Below are 17087 nucleotides of genomic sequence, written 5' to 3' on the forward strand. Positions count from 1 at the left end.
ACAAAAGTCCATGGGTCCCTGCTCTCAGCCACCCATGAAACAAAAAGCTGCTCTACTCCACTGCTGGAGGAGTCAAGTGTTCTGGGTCAGCTGCTGCATCACAAGGGCACAGAGACTCATCAGCTGCAAGTACTCATCAGCACCGTCTGCCAAGCATTTGTCTACTTCCTGCAAACAGAAAAGGGAAGTAAAACCCTCTTAACACAGTGGTGCTCAGGACAGCTGCTCTTAGGTTACCATGGAGAGCACCCAGGTGAAGTTGGCCAGCCGGCTACTCAAGTGGTGACAACTGCTCCAGCAGTCGCATGCCCCCACCCCTCACACCACCCTGGGGAACAACGGGACCTCCCAGCCTGCGCCTCCTTGAGGAGGCCAAGGCCTGACGGCTGAAGGGAGGCACTGTTTGCTCTGCCACTGCCTGCCAGGAGCATCACCCTGCAGGCCACCAACTCTATCTGCCTTTCTTCAGGGACTGCAGCAGAACCTCCGCCACTGCTGTCTTCATCTTGGTCAAAATTCAGAAAGTTAATTGCCTCTTTTTCTTTTTTTGAAAAGGCATATTTTAAACACCAGAAGAAAAACTTGCATTTTACAGCTTCTAAGTGCTGACTTAATCTCATCTTCATTTTCTCTCCCACCTAATATTAAAAAATCCAAACAATCCCCAAACCTCTTGAGCCAGTCCCATTACAGCAATATAATATGGCTAATAATTCACTTCACTGGATTTCAATTCCTTCTCATGAAATTTCTCAGGACAAAAATTTAGGTTCTACCAAGAAATATTCAGAACTAAAAATCACAATAAATCTTTCTGTATACTTCCTGGGAGAGAGTGGCTACAAAAAAATTCAATCAGTGGAGATTAATGTGTCAGGTTTCTTTAACTCAAGCTGCAGACTTACCGCAAGTTTCTCAACTATGACAGATTTCTGCTTGTCGCTGTAATCTTCGCTCTCCACAACAGTATCGTGCAGCTGGTTTACAAGCTGAGCCACAGCATACCCTTCATTTATGAGGTTCTGTGTCAGGGAGAGAGGAAAATGGAAATAATTTGGCAACAGAAACACCACAAACTGGAAAACCAACCTGAAAAATTATGTCTGAACTGAGAGTGCACTGAAATTTATTATGGAACCTTTACATTTTAGAGGCCAAGTCAGCTGTTGGCACAGTCCAGCATCCGCCTGACAGTGACTCAAAGTGAGCACCCTGGAACGACTGCAAGAGCACGGCGGGCACATGGCAACAGTTTTGCTCAAATATTCTTCCAGCTCTTGACAATTTACATCTCGGGGATTTTGTGAGCTAGAGACATTTTAAGCATTTAACAACCTCCACTGAACCTGTCCAATCTGATTCTAAAATTAGGAAAGCTGAGCATCCACAGCATCATGTGGCAGTTTCACAGCCTTCGCATTTTAAAGTGCCACCTACTTTGATTTGTTTTCTTCATCTGGCAGTTGCTAGCCTCAGGCATACAGAGATCTGTAAGGCCAAAGCTTTCCTAATAAAACAAAAAGCATGGCAACTAAAGATAGCTTTCTTTTTACATCAGTAGTGCCCAGTTACAAAACCAGCAGTTACTGAGTCCATGAAGCCATTTAGGCAGAAATGAAAACAGCAAAAGAGTCGCTGCAATTTTATTTTGCTGCACAGCACAAAGCAGAGCTGCACTTGACAGACGTACCCAAGTTGTGCCAACTGCACACTGAGCACTAAGGTCTGAAACAAAACCCCACCGTGAAGTACCTGCTCTAGAAACTGGAGAACAGTTCTGAACAGCTACATCAGATTAGATCGTGGTTTGATGAAAGGCTACACCAGCTCTAAGGACTCAGACAATCCATACCATCACCTCTGAAGATCAACACATTTTCAGACATCACCGTAAGCAACCGTGGAAGCGTAAGGCAGTGACATCTGCACAAGTCCTTGCACAACACAACCAAGATCTGCTGCAAGTTTACAGGGGAATATGTACAGACTCAAAACCAGAGGTCCTGCCAAAACTACCCGATGAGGCTCAGCCAAGCCAGAAGCAGGAGGCTGACCAATACCGGCTTCTCTCCCCAGGGACGGAACACTTCCCTGGAAGGGGGAATGGTACTACGGCGTGCTCCCCTCTGTCAGGCACAACTCCTTGACTCAAAATCCAGTTTGAGACTGTCTGAGCCTCCTTTAAACTCAGGAGATTAGCAATTTCCCATTCTTCAAACAGAGTAAGAACCTTTTCTGTATTAAAGAAAATAAATCCACCTCTATAAGCCAGTAGCTTGTGCCCTCTCCAGCAAGATCTATTTTAAGTCACTGCAGTTTGTAAGACAAATTCTACTGTAAGATCCACACAAAATATCTCAACACTGAAGACTTACTACAGCTTTATTGAGATACCTCTCAACTAACAGCTTCTGTGTAACAAAGAAGGTGACCAGTCCAGAGACTGGTCCAGCCTCCTGAAGACACAATTCTAAAGGCCTGAGCCAAGTGTCCCACTAGGAATTCCTACTCCGCCTAAGTCAGCCCAACAGCTCCACACGTCATCAGTTTAACCCACATTGGTAGGGACTCTTATTTGCAGCTTCGACAGCTCTTCCTCAGAAGGGAAAGGTCGCAGTAGTAACTGGTAAAAGATGGGCTTCCCGAAATGTGCATCCTAGCTGCCCTGAGGCCAAACGCTCCTCGGCTGCAGCCCAGCAGCAAAGGATTCGCAGGGCACCGACCTAGAAGGATACCCAGGCTACAGTCCTCTTGGTGCTCTACCTTTGCCAGTGCTTCCAGTTTCTCAAATGAACCACTCTGGCAGACAGACAGCAGTTCACCAATCGTTTCTTTGGGGATGACCTGTAACAAGAAGTTACATTTACTAATTTCAACTTTGTAAATTGAAAATTGAAGTTGATGCTTACAGTAACAAACTGTTTCTGAAGGAGGCCCCTTTAGCATTTCATTCCTCCATACACCCAAACACTTTCAAGCAAGGTAGACTAGCTAAATTTTAAGAGTGAGAGCTAGGCTGTAATATTTGTCCTATATTGGCGATATTAAAACAAAAACTATATGATGATAGTGAATTGTCAATGTCACTTTCATAAATCCAACACCCAATCGCTTACTCAGGACACTAAGTCCAGGACCTACTTGAACAATGAGATCAGCCAATGCTTTCTGTACCATTCCACACCTAAGCAAAACAGCAAATCAGTTTTCTCTCCACTGACGCACCAGGGACATACAAAAAAAGACCAATGCAACAAGATCAGACAATAAATCAGAAGAAAAAAAGTTGACAGATGCCATTATTTAGCTCTGAGCACTGCCCACATTTTCCCCTCCACTCATTGTCATTCCTGTTCATCGAGTGCCTGGACAGTTTGGTTTCAAAGCTTATTACTCTTTTGTCCCAAGGTCACTCTAGGGTGACAGAAGTTACGTGCGACCCAGGCCTTGAAGTTTTTATGAACATGTTAAGTTGGGTTCCTTTGGTTTAAACAAGCATTATTCAATGATGGAATTTCACACTTCTCTTTCCTATCCTTACAGTCAACTTCCGCCAGGTTTCTTAGAAATTGTGATTTACAGACACCTGGAAGTGAAACCCAGCTTGTTTCTACAGCTAGATACATCAAACTGAACAAGTTCACTGAGAAAATTGTTTAAACCAGTTCCGTAAAACACACACAATTGCCTCTGGTTCCATCAAAGTGAAAACCTCACAACCCTCACAATTAGCTATGGTGGCAGCACCTTCATGGGAAGCATGTCCATCATTAAAGCCCATTTATTTTTCAGTTCCTCAACTTCTAATCTCACATTTCTTGCTTTAGGGGGTAAGTGTGTCGTTGCTATAGCAACGCCTTCACACTAATTTTATTAAAGTTATTTCTCCAGGTTTCTCCTGTCCCCGTCATTCTAGAAGAAATCACTGCTGTTTTGTTAAAAAGCAAGATCTACACAGATCCTTGAAGGGACACTGTCACTGTGAGCGTTAAGTGCAAAATGAGCTGCTACTGGAAGTCATTCCCCTGTGGCGCCTCCAAACCATACTTTGCAATGATCTACACTTGTGTACACACACACACGCGCCTAAAAGATGTTCTAGTCTACTGTCCCACAAAAGGCAATACATTTTGCATTCATGGGCAGAATATTTCAACTATAGTTTGAATTGCGAGACTATTTTACAGTTTTCTTTGACTCACAGAGTAAGTGGCTAGAAACTTGCTATGTAATAAGCGTACAGAATCAGGCAGTCTTTAAAATTCTGGTGGATAGCATATCAGCACCACACTGCAATGCTAATGGGTATAAAATGACTTTTAAATCAAATTTTGAGCAAAGGTAGTACAGGTAGCAAGCAGACTTACTACACAAATGCTTTTCAGCCTAATGACAGGAGACACTGTAAAGCATAGCTTACCCCAGCAATTTCAGTGACTATCTTCTCTGTGATCTCTTTCCCACCCATTAGGCGAGTGGCACTTTGAAGAAAAGTAATTGCTTTTCTTAAGTCTCCATCCGATACTTTAACAAGGTATGATACTGCCTGAAAAATAACGTCAGAAAGTGCCAAGTTGTATGTTCACAGTTAATTAAAAGCCAGTAAACTTTCTCAGCACATTGATTTTAAAACATTAAGTAGTGCCTAAAGCAGATTGTCACAGATAGGCACAATACACAAAGCGACCTCTCTACTAATACAAACGTGTGCTGGCAATTTCAGAATAAAGCACGGTTCAATGCAACTATACTCAACACAGAACAAAAAGCCCTACAGTTTTGCTTCCATTTTCTCTGGTGGTCATCGCTCTGGTTTTAGGAAGACTCTTAAAATTCATCCCATCTATGGAAGGAGGATAGTATCTAAATGAGTTAATATATTTTATTTAATACAACTGAGCAGTCTGGAAACATATGCTGACTTAGCCCCTTTCACCACAGTGCAGTTATGTAAGTCATCAGATTCCTCTTCATCTTGTTTCTGTGTCCTTATCATCTTTGGTGCGTTTTTAAGATGCTCCCGTAATTCATCTGTTAGTCAGAGGAGACTTAACTGAAAAGTTAGACCACTAAAACACAATTAGTTCTGGTTTAGCCCAAACCAGGACAACTGGATTAAACAACAAAACAACATGGCAACCATGAAGTTACCTCACTACTGATTTTCACGTGTTCCTTCTCAGAAACATCCAGTAGCCTCTGCTGCTGGATTTTGTCTGACAAAGGCTTGAAGCGGAATTTGGAGCACCGAGATGTTAAAGGTTCAATTATTCTGAAAGAAAGGAAGGGAAGTTTCTGGTAAATGAACACATGGGTCAAGTTCATATAGACAAAGCTGTCAAGGCAGGAAAGGGCAACATAGTCTTAAAACTGCAGCGCTGTAAAGACTGAGAGTTGAAACGTAAACATTGTCTTCAGTCTCAGATTTCACATAGCTACATCTCTATGAACTGAAAACTATGAAAACTAGGTATCAGCCTCTCAGTGGGAAAAAGATAAGAAGAGACTACAGCACAGGAAGAGCAACAAGTACAAATAAGCAACAAATTCCACACATACCTGCTGATATAGTTACAAATAAGGCAGAAACGTGTTGTTTTAGATTCTTTTTCCATTGTCCGCCTTAAAGCTGCCTGGGCTGCTGAAGTCATTGAGTCTGCTTCATCCAGGATTACAATTTTAAAAGGAGGACAAACTTTACCACTGAAAAATAAGAAATCTGTTATCCAGGAGACCTGCAATGTACAGACCAAGAAAAAAAACAAACCAACAAACAAAATCACTACAAACAGCAAGTCATATTTACTTAAGTATTTATACTTGATACACAGAACACATTCAGGGGTTCAATCTTTTTTGATTATTCTTAGATAAAGGACTAAAATGTGTAATGAAGGGAGGACTGAGTTTCCATAGAAAGACCGATCCTTGAATACAGCAAGAGTCCTTTAAAACATGTACTCTTGCTTTAAGTTTCTTCTTTTAACAACTAATGCAGCTCTTCTTTTTACAGGCTTCCTGATTCCCTGAACTTCAAAGAACACTGCAACAGACTAATTTCAGCACACAAGACCATTTCTTGCCAGACAGTCCTGGCATGCAGTTTCTTCCTGCTACTTTCCACAATCTGCTTTTTCCACACCTACGGCTTCACCTGCACAGGGCTTCTCACCATCTAACACCAGAATCTTGTTAGCATCTTATAAACTAGCACCTATCTTGTATGAGATGCTGCAGATTAGAGAAGTAATTTCCACCACAATTTACCCAAAGCAGCTTTTCTATGGTAGTCAGACAACATTGGCAAAGGCAACAGCGTATCACCAAATCCAGAAGGCTTGATCTTTCAGGGTTTTCCCTGTCTGCCTCTCTTCTAACTCAAACAGCACTTAGAAAGTTCCTCCCGGGTATTCAAACTCTCAACATGAAATTAGATGAAGTCAAAGCTTCGCCAAAGCACTGTGCGTGTTGCAAACTCCTGGGCAGAGCTGACCCACCATTTACGTTAGAATGGTAAAGTTAACCTAAACAAGAACAACCACGTGGTTTGTCCTACGCAAGAGGGATTTGATCCAGCACATACTCTGAACGGCTTCCAGATGGAGTTAGCTGAGCAAAAGCCTTCACTTTTTCCCGAATCACTTGTATTCCACGCTCATCAGAAGCATTTAACTCAAGGACTCTTTGCCGGAATAATTCAGGCCTGCAAAATTTTTATTACAACATGTTAGCTGCTAACTCCTGTAATGATACATTATGAAGCATATCAACAACCCTTCTGGCCTTTCTGAACGGCAGGTATTATTTCTGCCAGCATTACTGAATAACATACTTTGTTAAAAGACAGTTAAGTTGAGATCATTAAATGTTAGGTATGAATTTCCATTAGCTATTTTTACAGTTGCCTCCCAGACTGCAGAAAATAACAAAGTGTAAAATTACATCAGTTATCCAGGGGAAAAAAAAAAGTAGGTAGTTGGCTTCGTAAGTTCAGAGCAGTATATTACATGCCTTCCTAGTTATATGCTGTGAGCAATGTGGAAGAACAAGGAAAATGCCCAGATATAGTCACTGGCAGTGCTCCACCACTGCAATACTACCAGAAAGAAACATCTAGAAAATATAATACAGGCAGTCTTCAGTAGTGGTACTACACAGCAGCACCTCCGATTAAAAAAAAAGAATGAATACAGTGGATTTTAAGTTCTGGGAATTTAAATGGACACAAAATGTGGAATTCTCTTCCTACTACTCAACTGGAAGTGGTTCTCTCCAAAAACACATGAGCTAAAAATTAAAGACAATGATGGGGATAGGGGGGAGGTACTAAAGTCAACATTAGATTTGATCATAACATCAAACCACCTCATCCATTTTTCTGCTTATGGGTCACTGAATTCACTACTCAAAGACTCCCAAGTGTTACAAGTGAGTTGATGAATGTACACAAGCTGAATATTAGTCTGGCTCCTAATATTACTTCCAGACACAATCCAATAGTGTGTAACGTAAAGATTACAATTCAGACATTTTATGAAGTACTTTGAAATCTATGTGTAGCTAACAACTTACTGAATATACCATTAAAATTGGAATTCCTTTACGAAGTTCAGTAAGGCATGTGCAAGCCATTTCCTTTCACACTCTTTACTATAGGGTTACACGGCTGCTGGTCTCAAGTGTTGTAAGTCTATACTGGTAACAGAAACCAAAGACTTGTGACAGGACAAATGAGAAAGAAATCTCATGTTAGAGCTGAGTTAGAATGTGAAGATATTCCTGAAAAAGACCTAGAAGCTACACAAGACCAGGCAGTGACCAGAGGCACTCCGTCACGTGATTAGAAGACACGTAACAGTCGCTTACACCAAAGCAACTTGACTCCAGCTTACCCATAGAGTTCTCTAGCAGCTGCTAAAATAGTGGAAGTCTTTCCAGTTCCAGGTGGGCCATAGAACAACAGATTGGGAAGCTGAAACAGCAAGGCACCATTTTTAAGAAAAGCAAATAAACAAATCAAACAGGAAAACCTACTGAAAATCTGAGCACCTAACAGAACAGAAAACATCTACTCCTCCTGGTAAATAACACCAAGTCTTTCACTTCTAGGTCATTGCACATAGTGCTCTCAAGGAGGACAAACAGTTGCTGTTCATAACACAGCATGAACAAGCTGTTATTTGGTGGCACCATCAAACATTCTATCAAAATTGATACTTTGCTTTATATTTTATTTTGATATATTCCCTCCAGGTCACATCTGAGATCACTAAAGCCTACAGGACTGCAGAAACATGCCAATTCATCCAAGGATGCCCTTCAAACAGGCTGGACCATACTAGCGGTGCAGCTGTGACAAAATCTGTCACGGGTTACCTCTCCCTTACCTTCTCAAGCCATGCTGAGAATGCCGTGCTGCCATTAACTGCACTGCAGCAAGTACAAGGCCACCTGCGAACGCCTGCGCTCCAGCGCAGCGAGTGCAACGCAGACATCGCCTCACGCCCATCACAACGGCTGACTGGAACGCACAGCGCTGACAAATACCTTCATCCATCCAAGGGTTTTCAAAGGAGGAGACCAGTGGCATTTCTCAAAGGGATTAGGTTAACTGATCTTTCAAATAATTTAATTAATAACCTCAGCATGCAAAATAGGAATGCATTAAAGAAATATGCTGACACAGGAAGATGAAAGCAGCACAGCAAAGACCGCAGTAATAATTATACGATAACATTTAGCAGCACAAAGCATAAAATCTCACAATTTGCAAATGTAACTAAATATCTGCTAGATGTCTGGAATTCATCAGCTGGAACAAAATAAAAGCTGGCTTTGTTTTGTCTGTCAGAGGAACAGTATAAGCCTGGGTAACACGGTGGTCCTAGGATGTGCACTTTCAATACAAATGGAAAATTATTAATACTAATAGGGAGTTAATAAGGCTTAATCTGGAAAGCTACACACAGTTCAGGTCATCCTTAGTCAAGGATGATAAATCCCAAGGTGATTAAAGGAGAGAAGAGCCTATCTTATGAGAAGCAACTTTCTTAAGGAGTTTCATTTAGTTAGCTCTGCAAAACAACAGCTGAGAGGGAGTATGGCTGATCTCCATAAATTTATCAGAGCAACACAGGGACAAAGAACAAAGTAGCCATAAACCAAATTTGTATAAGTTAGCCATGACTAAATTTTGGCCAAAATCAAGAAGCTTTCGAATTAGCATAGAAGTGATCGCTTTCTCTACTACTATTTCAAGTAATCCCTCTCACAAATTATCAGGATGCACTTTAAAACTGCTGCCTTTGACAATAGGGGGTGTTCCAGTTATACATACTTAGAACAAGAATCCAAGAGTCCCCTCCAATCAATAGCAAAAAGACAAACCTCTCAGTCTGACTTGATTTCCAGCCCTTAATAAATGCTCTATTTTTAAAGAGTCAACTAAAATTAGATTAGAGAATTTTATGCTGAATATAGCAAGCAACGCAGACAGAATGGGAACAGCAAAACCAAAGACATCCAAAAAGCAGAGAAAAATGCAGGTGTGAACAATCCATAATCAGAAAATGAAATGGTGTAACGGGTCTGCATGGTAAGGTTTTGGTAGCGGGGGGGGGGGGGGGGGGGGGGGGGGGGAGGTTACAGGGGTGGCTTCTGTACGAAGCTGCTAGAAGTTTCCCCTATGTCAGATATAGCCAATGCCAGCCGGCTTTAAGACGGACCCGCCGCTGGCCAAGGCCGAGCCCATCAGCGACAGCGTTTTTTGCCTCTGTGATAAAGTATTTAAGAGAGTGAAAAAGTTGTTGCACAGCAGTAATTGCTGTGAGTGAGAGGAGTGAGAATATGTGAGATAAACATCCTGCAGACACCAAGGTCAGTGCAGAAGGAGGGGGAGGAGATGCTCCAGGCGCCGGAGCAGCGATTCTCCTGCGGCCTGTGGTGAAGACCATGGTGAGGCAGGCTGTGCCCCTGCAGCCCATGGGCGGTGGAGCAGATGACTGCCTACACCCCGTGGAGGGCCCCCACGCCAGAGTAGGTGGATACCTGAAGGAAGCTGTGACCCCGTGGGAAGCCTGCACCGGAGCAGGCTCCTGGCAGGACCTGTGGCCCGTGGAGAGAGAGAAGCCCACGCTGGAGCAGGTTTGCTGCTAGTGACCCCGTGAGGGGGCTCACGCTGGAGCAGTCGGTTCCTGAAGGACTGCACACCATGGAGGAGACCCACGCTGGAGCAGTTCATGAAGGACTGAACCCATGGGAAGACTCATGTTGGAGAAGTCATGGAGGACTTTCTCCCGTGAGGGGGATCCCACATTGGAGCAGGGGAAACATGTGAGGAGTCCTCCCCGAGGAGGAAGAAGCGGCAGAAAACAACAGTGTGATGAACTGACCCCAACCCTCATTCCCTGATTTGCCCCTGTGCTGCTGGGGGGGAGGAGGGAGGAAAATTGGGATCAAAGTTATGCCTGGGAAAGGAGGGAGGGGTGGGGGGAAGGTGTTTTAAGATTTGCCTTTATTTCTCATTACTCCTCTCTGAGTTAATTGGCAATAAATGACATTTTTCCTTTAATGGAGTCTGTTTTGCCCGTGACAGTAAATGCTGAGTGATCTCCCTGTCCTTACCTCAACCCCACAAGCCTGTTATTTTTTTTTCCTCTCCTCTTTCCTGTCCAGTTAAGGAGGGGGAGTGATAGAGTGGCTTTGGTGGGCACCTGGCATTTTGGCCAGGGTCAACCCACCACAAATGAAGACAGACCAGTTTGGTAACAAGCATCCCATTTGAACAACTGAGGTAAGACACAGAGAACAGATTCAACTGTGTATGTAAAAGTACAGATAGAAGAATTTCAATCTTCAACCAATTTATAGCAAATAAATCCATTCCAAATTTGGCCTGCTCTTTCTGCCAGTTATTCATTGCTTGTTTCCTTAATTACTAAAAAGTAAACAGCATCCAGTACTAACAAATATTTTTTTCAATTCTAATTAGATACCACAACATTATTATCCCCCTGTATCTTTTAGGAAAGCTCCAGGGAGACGAAATCTTTACTCAATGACAGCTGAAAATTCACCAACAACCATGTTAGGTTAGCACACTGCAAGGGTAGATATTTTCATGGAGATTCATAGTTTCATGCTTCCGTGCTGATTCACGCTCTACTCGTCCTCAAAACAAGCATTAGCAGGTAAAACATTTTAATAACAATCTGTTTCCCAACTCCATTAAACCCATACTTTACTACTGTTTCAATCTCATTTATGCTTGTTTCTCACTGGAGGTATCACCAGCATTTACATGACTTTTTCACCAAGCACAGCCTAATCCTTTATGTAACTGTGGCAGTATTTTTAAACAGACTGCAACCTGATCTGGTTATCCATTTTTCCGTGCTTGCCAGGGGTAAGCAGGATACCTGCAGGCATCACCCTGCTTATGGGAAAGTTACTGCATATAGTGCAAAGCCCAATGCCTTTTCTAGAAGTTTCAGTACAAGTGAAGATGTACGTTGCAATGATAAACCACACCCAAGTCTTTCAGTCATTAAGATAGCATCAAGCAAATGAAAATCAAAGAATACTGTGACGCTTGTCAGTTTCTTTGCAAAAAGCAACAACAAATCAATAGTCCGGGCAGACAGAAATCAACTTCTCCAGTTCAAAACCACTTGGACTCTGGTCTCCCCAGTTCACAACAGGACAGATGCTTGCTAATACAGATGGAGACATACGAGGGACTTAAAGGTCCTGCTCCATTTAGCAGCTCCCAAACCAAGGCCCACAAATAGAGGCCAATCAACAAAGGACTGGCTCTCCATTTTCAACACGAAGGTTTAAATAAAGCACATTACACAAACGTACAGCGTTGTCACAGCTGTTTCTTTGATCTCAACAGATCTCCAAATTCAATAAGAACTTCTGAAATAAGTACCAGCCACCTCAGAGTTTAAATTACACTTTTGCCTTTTTGATAGAATGGGTCCTCTCAAGATCTAACAAAAATGGCCAAATTTTTAAAGCATGACATTTTTTAAAGCAATCGCATGATGTCTTTCTCAAATGCCTTGCCGAGTTTGGGTAGCTATGGTAAAATACAAAGCCTGTAACCATAAGCAGAAGTTATAATTTGCCTTTTCAACTCGAGGGGGGCAAAAAGTCAACACAAGTGTACTAGACTCATAATCCGAGAAATACTGCTGATGCAGGAGCTGTAAGGTTTTAAATAGCTGTTGCTCAAAATAGAACTTCACAACCCATCACCTAAGTGATGTTACACAACTGATATGGCCAGACAGAATAGGTGGCAGCACGTCATTTCTCCTCAGCTGTTAACAGTTCCTTACTAATTACCTCAACTGTACAAACCCTAAAATAGAGCAGCATTGCTGTTAAAACCCAGATTTCTGTGGGCACAACATTACATGACAAGATCACATCACAACGGTGTTCTCAAAGTAAACTGAATCTGGAGACATGAACTAAAGAAAGAAATGATAAAAGTCTTTCCCAGTTCTGTCATATCATTTTGTCTCCCTAAGCTCAAACACATAAGGTGCTTCTGCTTTTGCAAGTTCATATTAAATTAATAGTTTCAGATGGAAGTGGACTCCTATTAGTCAAAATCAGAACTGCAGAGCAAATTGTCTCAAGCTAAAGTGTTGAAATACCAAAGGTGCATACTGCGCATCAGAGCACACAAAAAGTGAAAGGCTTCTTGCCTAAAACTCTGAAAGGTCCAAATTGGTTTTTTTAGGTCTTGGTGAGCCGACAGCCATATCACAAATGTCATTTTTGTAACCACTTCAGCTGCCGTTAGCAGCCCATGAAAACAGAAAGAGCTTTTGGAGCACAAGGATGACCCTTCTAGGCAAAACACGGAGCAAAAAAAGCCTCAGCATGTACGAAGGAAGGAATTGCCCAGATTTGCAAAAAAGCACAGCCATCTCTTGGGTACATACTTTATTTCTCCTTGCAGTCCTTCCACCTCCCCATCACCTGGTTTGGAGGAAATAACCATTATTCACACTGAATATTTACTAAATTTTTATCCGAAAGCAAATGCAAGTGTAAATAAAAGCAATTGAAAACACTCTGCTCATCGTCTTTATATTCTTAGGTCACAGATGCCAACACTGCAGTGAAGTCATGCTTAGCTTTTTAAAACCAAAAAGACTTACTTGGAAACCTTAACCCAAAAAGTTTGGTGATCACCATCTACGTAGTAGACCTGGCACTTACAACTTAAACTTCCCTCACCAGTAAAAAGGATATTTGTTTTAATGTTTAGCAGTTTCACAGAAGCACCGATAGATCACTAGAGTTATTTAGTCCAGAAACTTTTCTATGAAAGAAAAAAATCCCCCTCTCCTCTTAAACAGGAATGTCAAAAGTACTAGCTGAATAGTAGTGCAGAGACAACAAAAGCCTTTCTAGGTTTGAAGCTATTGACAAGAAATTTAGCAATCGAGCTTTTCCAGAAAGATTCCAAACTGCATCACAGATCTGACAATTTTACAACATTTAGAGGGCTGGAAACACCACGAATTTTACACAGATACCACAACATATTAAAAGGAAGCCACTTAGCTTGTTCATAAAGCACCACTGTAAAAATGATCATTGCTGAGTTAAGAAAGAGAAGCTTTCTTTACCACAGGCTAAAGTTTCTGCCTAAATCAATTGGTTAGATGCTATCGTTACACTCACATCAGCACCTTCCAAGGACTTTTTCAGCACAGCAACAACTTCATCCTGGAAGGCAACTTCATCCACATTTTTGGGGCGACTAAATAAAAAGACATTAAATGCAATTTATTATCTAACAAAGTTTCAGAAGAAAACTGAAATTAAGAAAAATGCTTCCCTTTCTGATTACATCAGGTACCAAAGAATTACAGCAAATTTTGTAGCTAAGATCAAAATCATAACAGGAAACCTGTCTAATGCCTCTGGTCTGTATTATGGAAAATGACCTCGTTTCTCAGGAAGTTATTTGCTTATTTCTACTGTAAACACCTGCCTGAGTTGTTTTTGGAAGCAGAACTGTACGGCAGGCTGCAAAATTTTACCACTTTGTGAGCTGACAAAGGCTTCTCAAAACCGATGCATTTAACACGCTTCTGCGCCAAGCCACAGTGATGAAACTGCACTGCTCGACATGGGCAATGGAGGCATTTTCTGCTCAGTAACACCAACAACGGGCTCTTACACTAGTTCACAGTGCTGATTTCCCCTCATAACACAAACAGTTAAAGCCGTACTCCCTGCCGCAGACACCTACAGCTGCAACCCCCTTTGCTACACACCCCTCCCTCTTTCACACACCCTCTCCAGAGCCAAACCCCCCCACGACCAAGCCACTGGCACCCCAGCCAGCAACCTCAATGCCCCAGAAAGGCCCTTACTATTTCTCCACCCAGGGGATCGGTTTGAGCCTCTTGCCCTCCCCGCTGCTCCCCGCTGCGCCGGCAGCGCCTCGCTCCTTAACGGTGAGGGGCTTGGTGCTGATGGACGACGGGCCTTTGAGGAAGGCCTGCATGGCTCCGGCCGGCCTGGGCTGGGCTGGGCTGGGCCGGGCTGGACCGGACCCGGCCGCCCCCTTCCCCTCACCGCCTCCCGCCTCAGCCCAGCCGTGAGGCCGAGCACGGCGCACACAGCCGCGGCGCGCGACCCCACCGCACCACAGGCCCCGCCAGCCCTTCCCGCCAACCCGCAGCAGACCGAGGGTGGGGCCGCTTCCGTTTGCCGAGGGCCAACCACAGAGCTCGGCCCCGCCGTGGAGGCGGGCGTTAATGTCCGTGCCTTGGAGCCAAGGGCCGCTCTGCGCATGCTCCGGTTACGGAAGTGGGAGGGGGAGGGGGGGGTGGAGGTTGGGGTGCGCGCGCTCGGGGCGCGGGGCGGGAGCGGCGCCTCAGGCCGCCATGGCGGCGCCTCCCCTCAGGGCGGCCGCGGCGGGGCGCAGGGCGGTTGGCGCCCCCTCCTCGCCGTCCTTCCCAAATGCCCCTTCCCCAACAAGCGGGGGGAAAAAAAAAAAACCTGTACAAAAGCAGCGCCGAAAGGAAGCGGAGGAGTGGCCTCTCCTGTCAGGAGGTGGGCGCCGCTGCGGGGCTGGGGCCGAGGGCTGCTCCCTTCGCCTTAAGGCTGAAGGACGGCTTGCGGATATCTGGGAGTAAAACCGGAGCCTGGCCTAGGCCTGTCCTGCCCCAGCTGCCCCTGGCGATTTGCGATTGTGTGGTCGTCACTGCTCGAAGCCGCGGCCCTTGCTGTGGCCATGCGAGCAGCTCCCCCAGGTGTACAGGCGCGGGGTTCAGCTGTGCAAAAGCTACCAGTGAAGGGAAAGTGAAGCCCTCTTGTTTTCCCATTATTTCTCATAATCTCCATTACAGCAAACCAAGCTAAGAAAAAAAAAAAAAAAAGAAAATGAAGGGTGTAATTGATGTGATAGTTCCCTTTAAAGGACAAAAAGGCACCCTAGTAGATTTGGCAGTCGTGATGCACACCCACATCTTCATGCCCTGGGTAGCTATGGCTTATCCTCCCCATTATATTCTAGTTTTGTGGGTAAAATAAAGCAATTCTGCTAGTAGCAGTTGTATAGTGTCTGGTTGCTGATGCTCAGCTTTACTATTCCTCCTTGGCTGCTCCTGGGCAGAGGCACAGCCGGAGCGGCCTGGGTGGCTGCAGTAGTAATCCCCCAGAACAGAACCTGTGCAAGGGAAAAGAGTGGATTGGAAATGGTCTCTATGGCAACAGATGAACAGTCTTTGGAAAAGGAGATGATGGGAAAGAATTTAGGCTGAAAATACATCATTCTATCAGTGAGACAAGCCTGTAATCCTTGTCTGGGCAATTTTAAATAAGCTGTTTCCTCTCATCTGGCATTCTGCTATTGAAGCATGAAATCCAGATTGTAGCCTTAGCAGCAAGAAATGCCAACACATATAATTACGGAAGTTGTCTTATTCTAGATGAAAAGGCAATGCTGCTTTTTTTTTTTTTCCCACTGTGATTATTTTAGGTACTTCCAGGGCATGGTAGCCGGGAAATGGTAAGGATGTATAAGCAGCTAGAAATGATTAGCTTTCTTTCTGAAAGTCTATAAAGCTGTGTTGTATTTTTGAAGCTTCGTTCTATTTAGTGGTCTCTATTCAAGTCGCTCTTCTTAATGGTGCCACTTCAAAAACACCTGGCATCTGGGCATCTGAGTGGTTTTATCCACTCTGTATGAGCCTCAGGTTCAGTTCAGCAATGGAACTTCTTGTCTGCTACATTAACTTCTAACACAACTTTTTGTTTCATTACCTTAACAAAAGTTAGAAATTCCAGAAAGGAATAATGAAACCCCAGCTCCTCTCTCTTGCTGCCTGATTTTCTTTCCCTCCCCCTCAGATATACAAGGACTGAACATTATGCTTGCTCTGTTCTGCTGAATTGTATTTACTCACCATCTTAAAGTCCAACGGATCAACCTCAGACAGTTATGATGTCCTCTCATTTGCTTGACTCCAGCGTTTCCCGTGGCAAAGACTGTGTTTTTCACTAGCCTCATCAGTGCTCCTCTAATGTGGCCCGTAGAAACTGCTAGTCTAATGCATAGAAAGTTTGGCTTTAAAATGCTAATCATTTGGTGGATGCTGGATTTATTCTTATTTGAGGCTATTTAAGACTATTTTAATTTATAAACCTATACAACCCATGATGCGTTGGTATTTAAAAAATGTAGCACCCCAGCGGCAGATGCCTCATTATGGATACTGGTTGAAGGCAACCCTCTTCGTTCTCATCACAGCCAGGTCCTCCAGCCACATTTGAACCCTAGTATCTTCCAAGTACCTCAGGTCTAGTTTCACAACTATTGCAAACAGATCCAGCAGCTCGGTGAAATGATCCAATACGTTGCACTACTACTGCTACGGCGGGCATGAGGTAGAAGTGGGAGCATGTGGTGGGATGGGTAGGGAGGTGAAGACTGCACCTTTTGGTGGCAGGGCCGTTTTTTGGCAGCTTGAGCTGCCCTAAATGGGAAGCCTGACCCCTTCCTTTCCAGTCTTCTTATGCTGGCATTTGCAGGTGTGCAACAGTGGAAT

The 17087-nt window shown here is 43.7% G+C and overlaps 1 protein-coding gene across 1 annotated transcript; it reads right to left on the reverse strand.

Annotated features, from left to right (window-relative positions):
- Nucleotides 1–27: 27 nt before the first annotated feature.
- On the reverse strand, nt 28–14539 carry RFC4 (replication factor C subunit 4). Its single transcript, XM_086468189.1, has 10 exons — nt 14406–14539; nt 13708–13786; nt 7893–7972; nt 6584–6703; nt 5560–5703; nt 5152–5272; nt 4421–4546; nt 2764–2844; nt 906–1022; nt 28–168 (listed from the first exon to the last, which is right to left on the reverse strand). Exons 1-10 carry the CDS (start codon nt 14537–14539, stop codon nt 73–75), a joined length of 1098 nt encoding a protein of 365 aa, XP_086324315.1. The 3' UTR covers nt 28–72.
- Between the last annotated feature and the right edge of the window lie 2548 nt (nt 14540–17087).

Source organism: Leptosomus discolor, chromosome 7 (genome assembly GCF_034619465.1).
Source record: "Leptosomus discolor isolate bLepDis1 chromosome 7, bLepDis1.hap2, whole genome shotgun sequence".
Lineage (NCBI taxonomy): Eukaryota > Metazoa > Chordata > Aves > Leptosomiformes > Leptosomidae > Leptosomus > Leptosomus discolor.

Excerpts from the sequence above, each read along its gene's own strand:
- RFC4 (XM_086468189.1), bottom strand. The coding sequence starts at position 14,539 with ATGCAGGCCTTCCTCAAAGGCCCGTCGTCCATCAGCACCAAGCCCCTC. Across the intron at positions 7,973-13,707 it reads AGTCCTTGGAAGGTGCTGAT|CTTCCCAATCTGTTGTTCTA; the intron begins GTGAGTGTAACG and ends TTGCTGTTTCAG. Across the intron at positions 4,547-5,151 it reads ACGTGAAAATCAGTAGTGAG|GCAGTATCATACCTTGTTAA; the intron begins GTAACTTCATGG and ends GTTATTTTTCAG.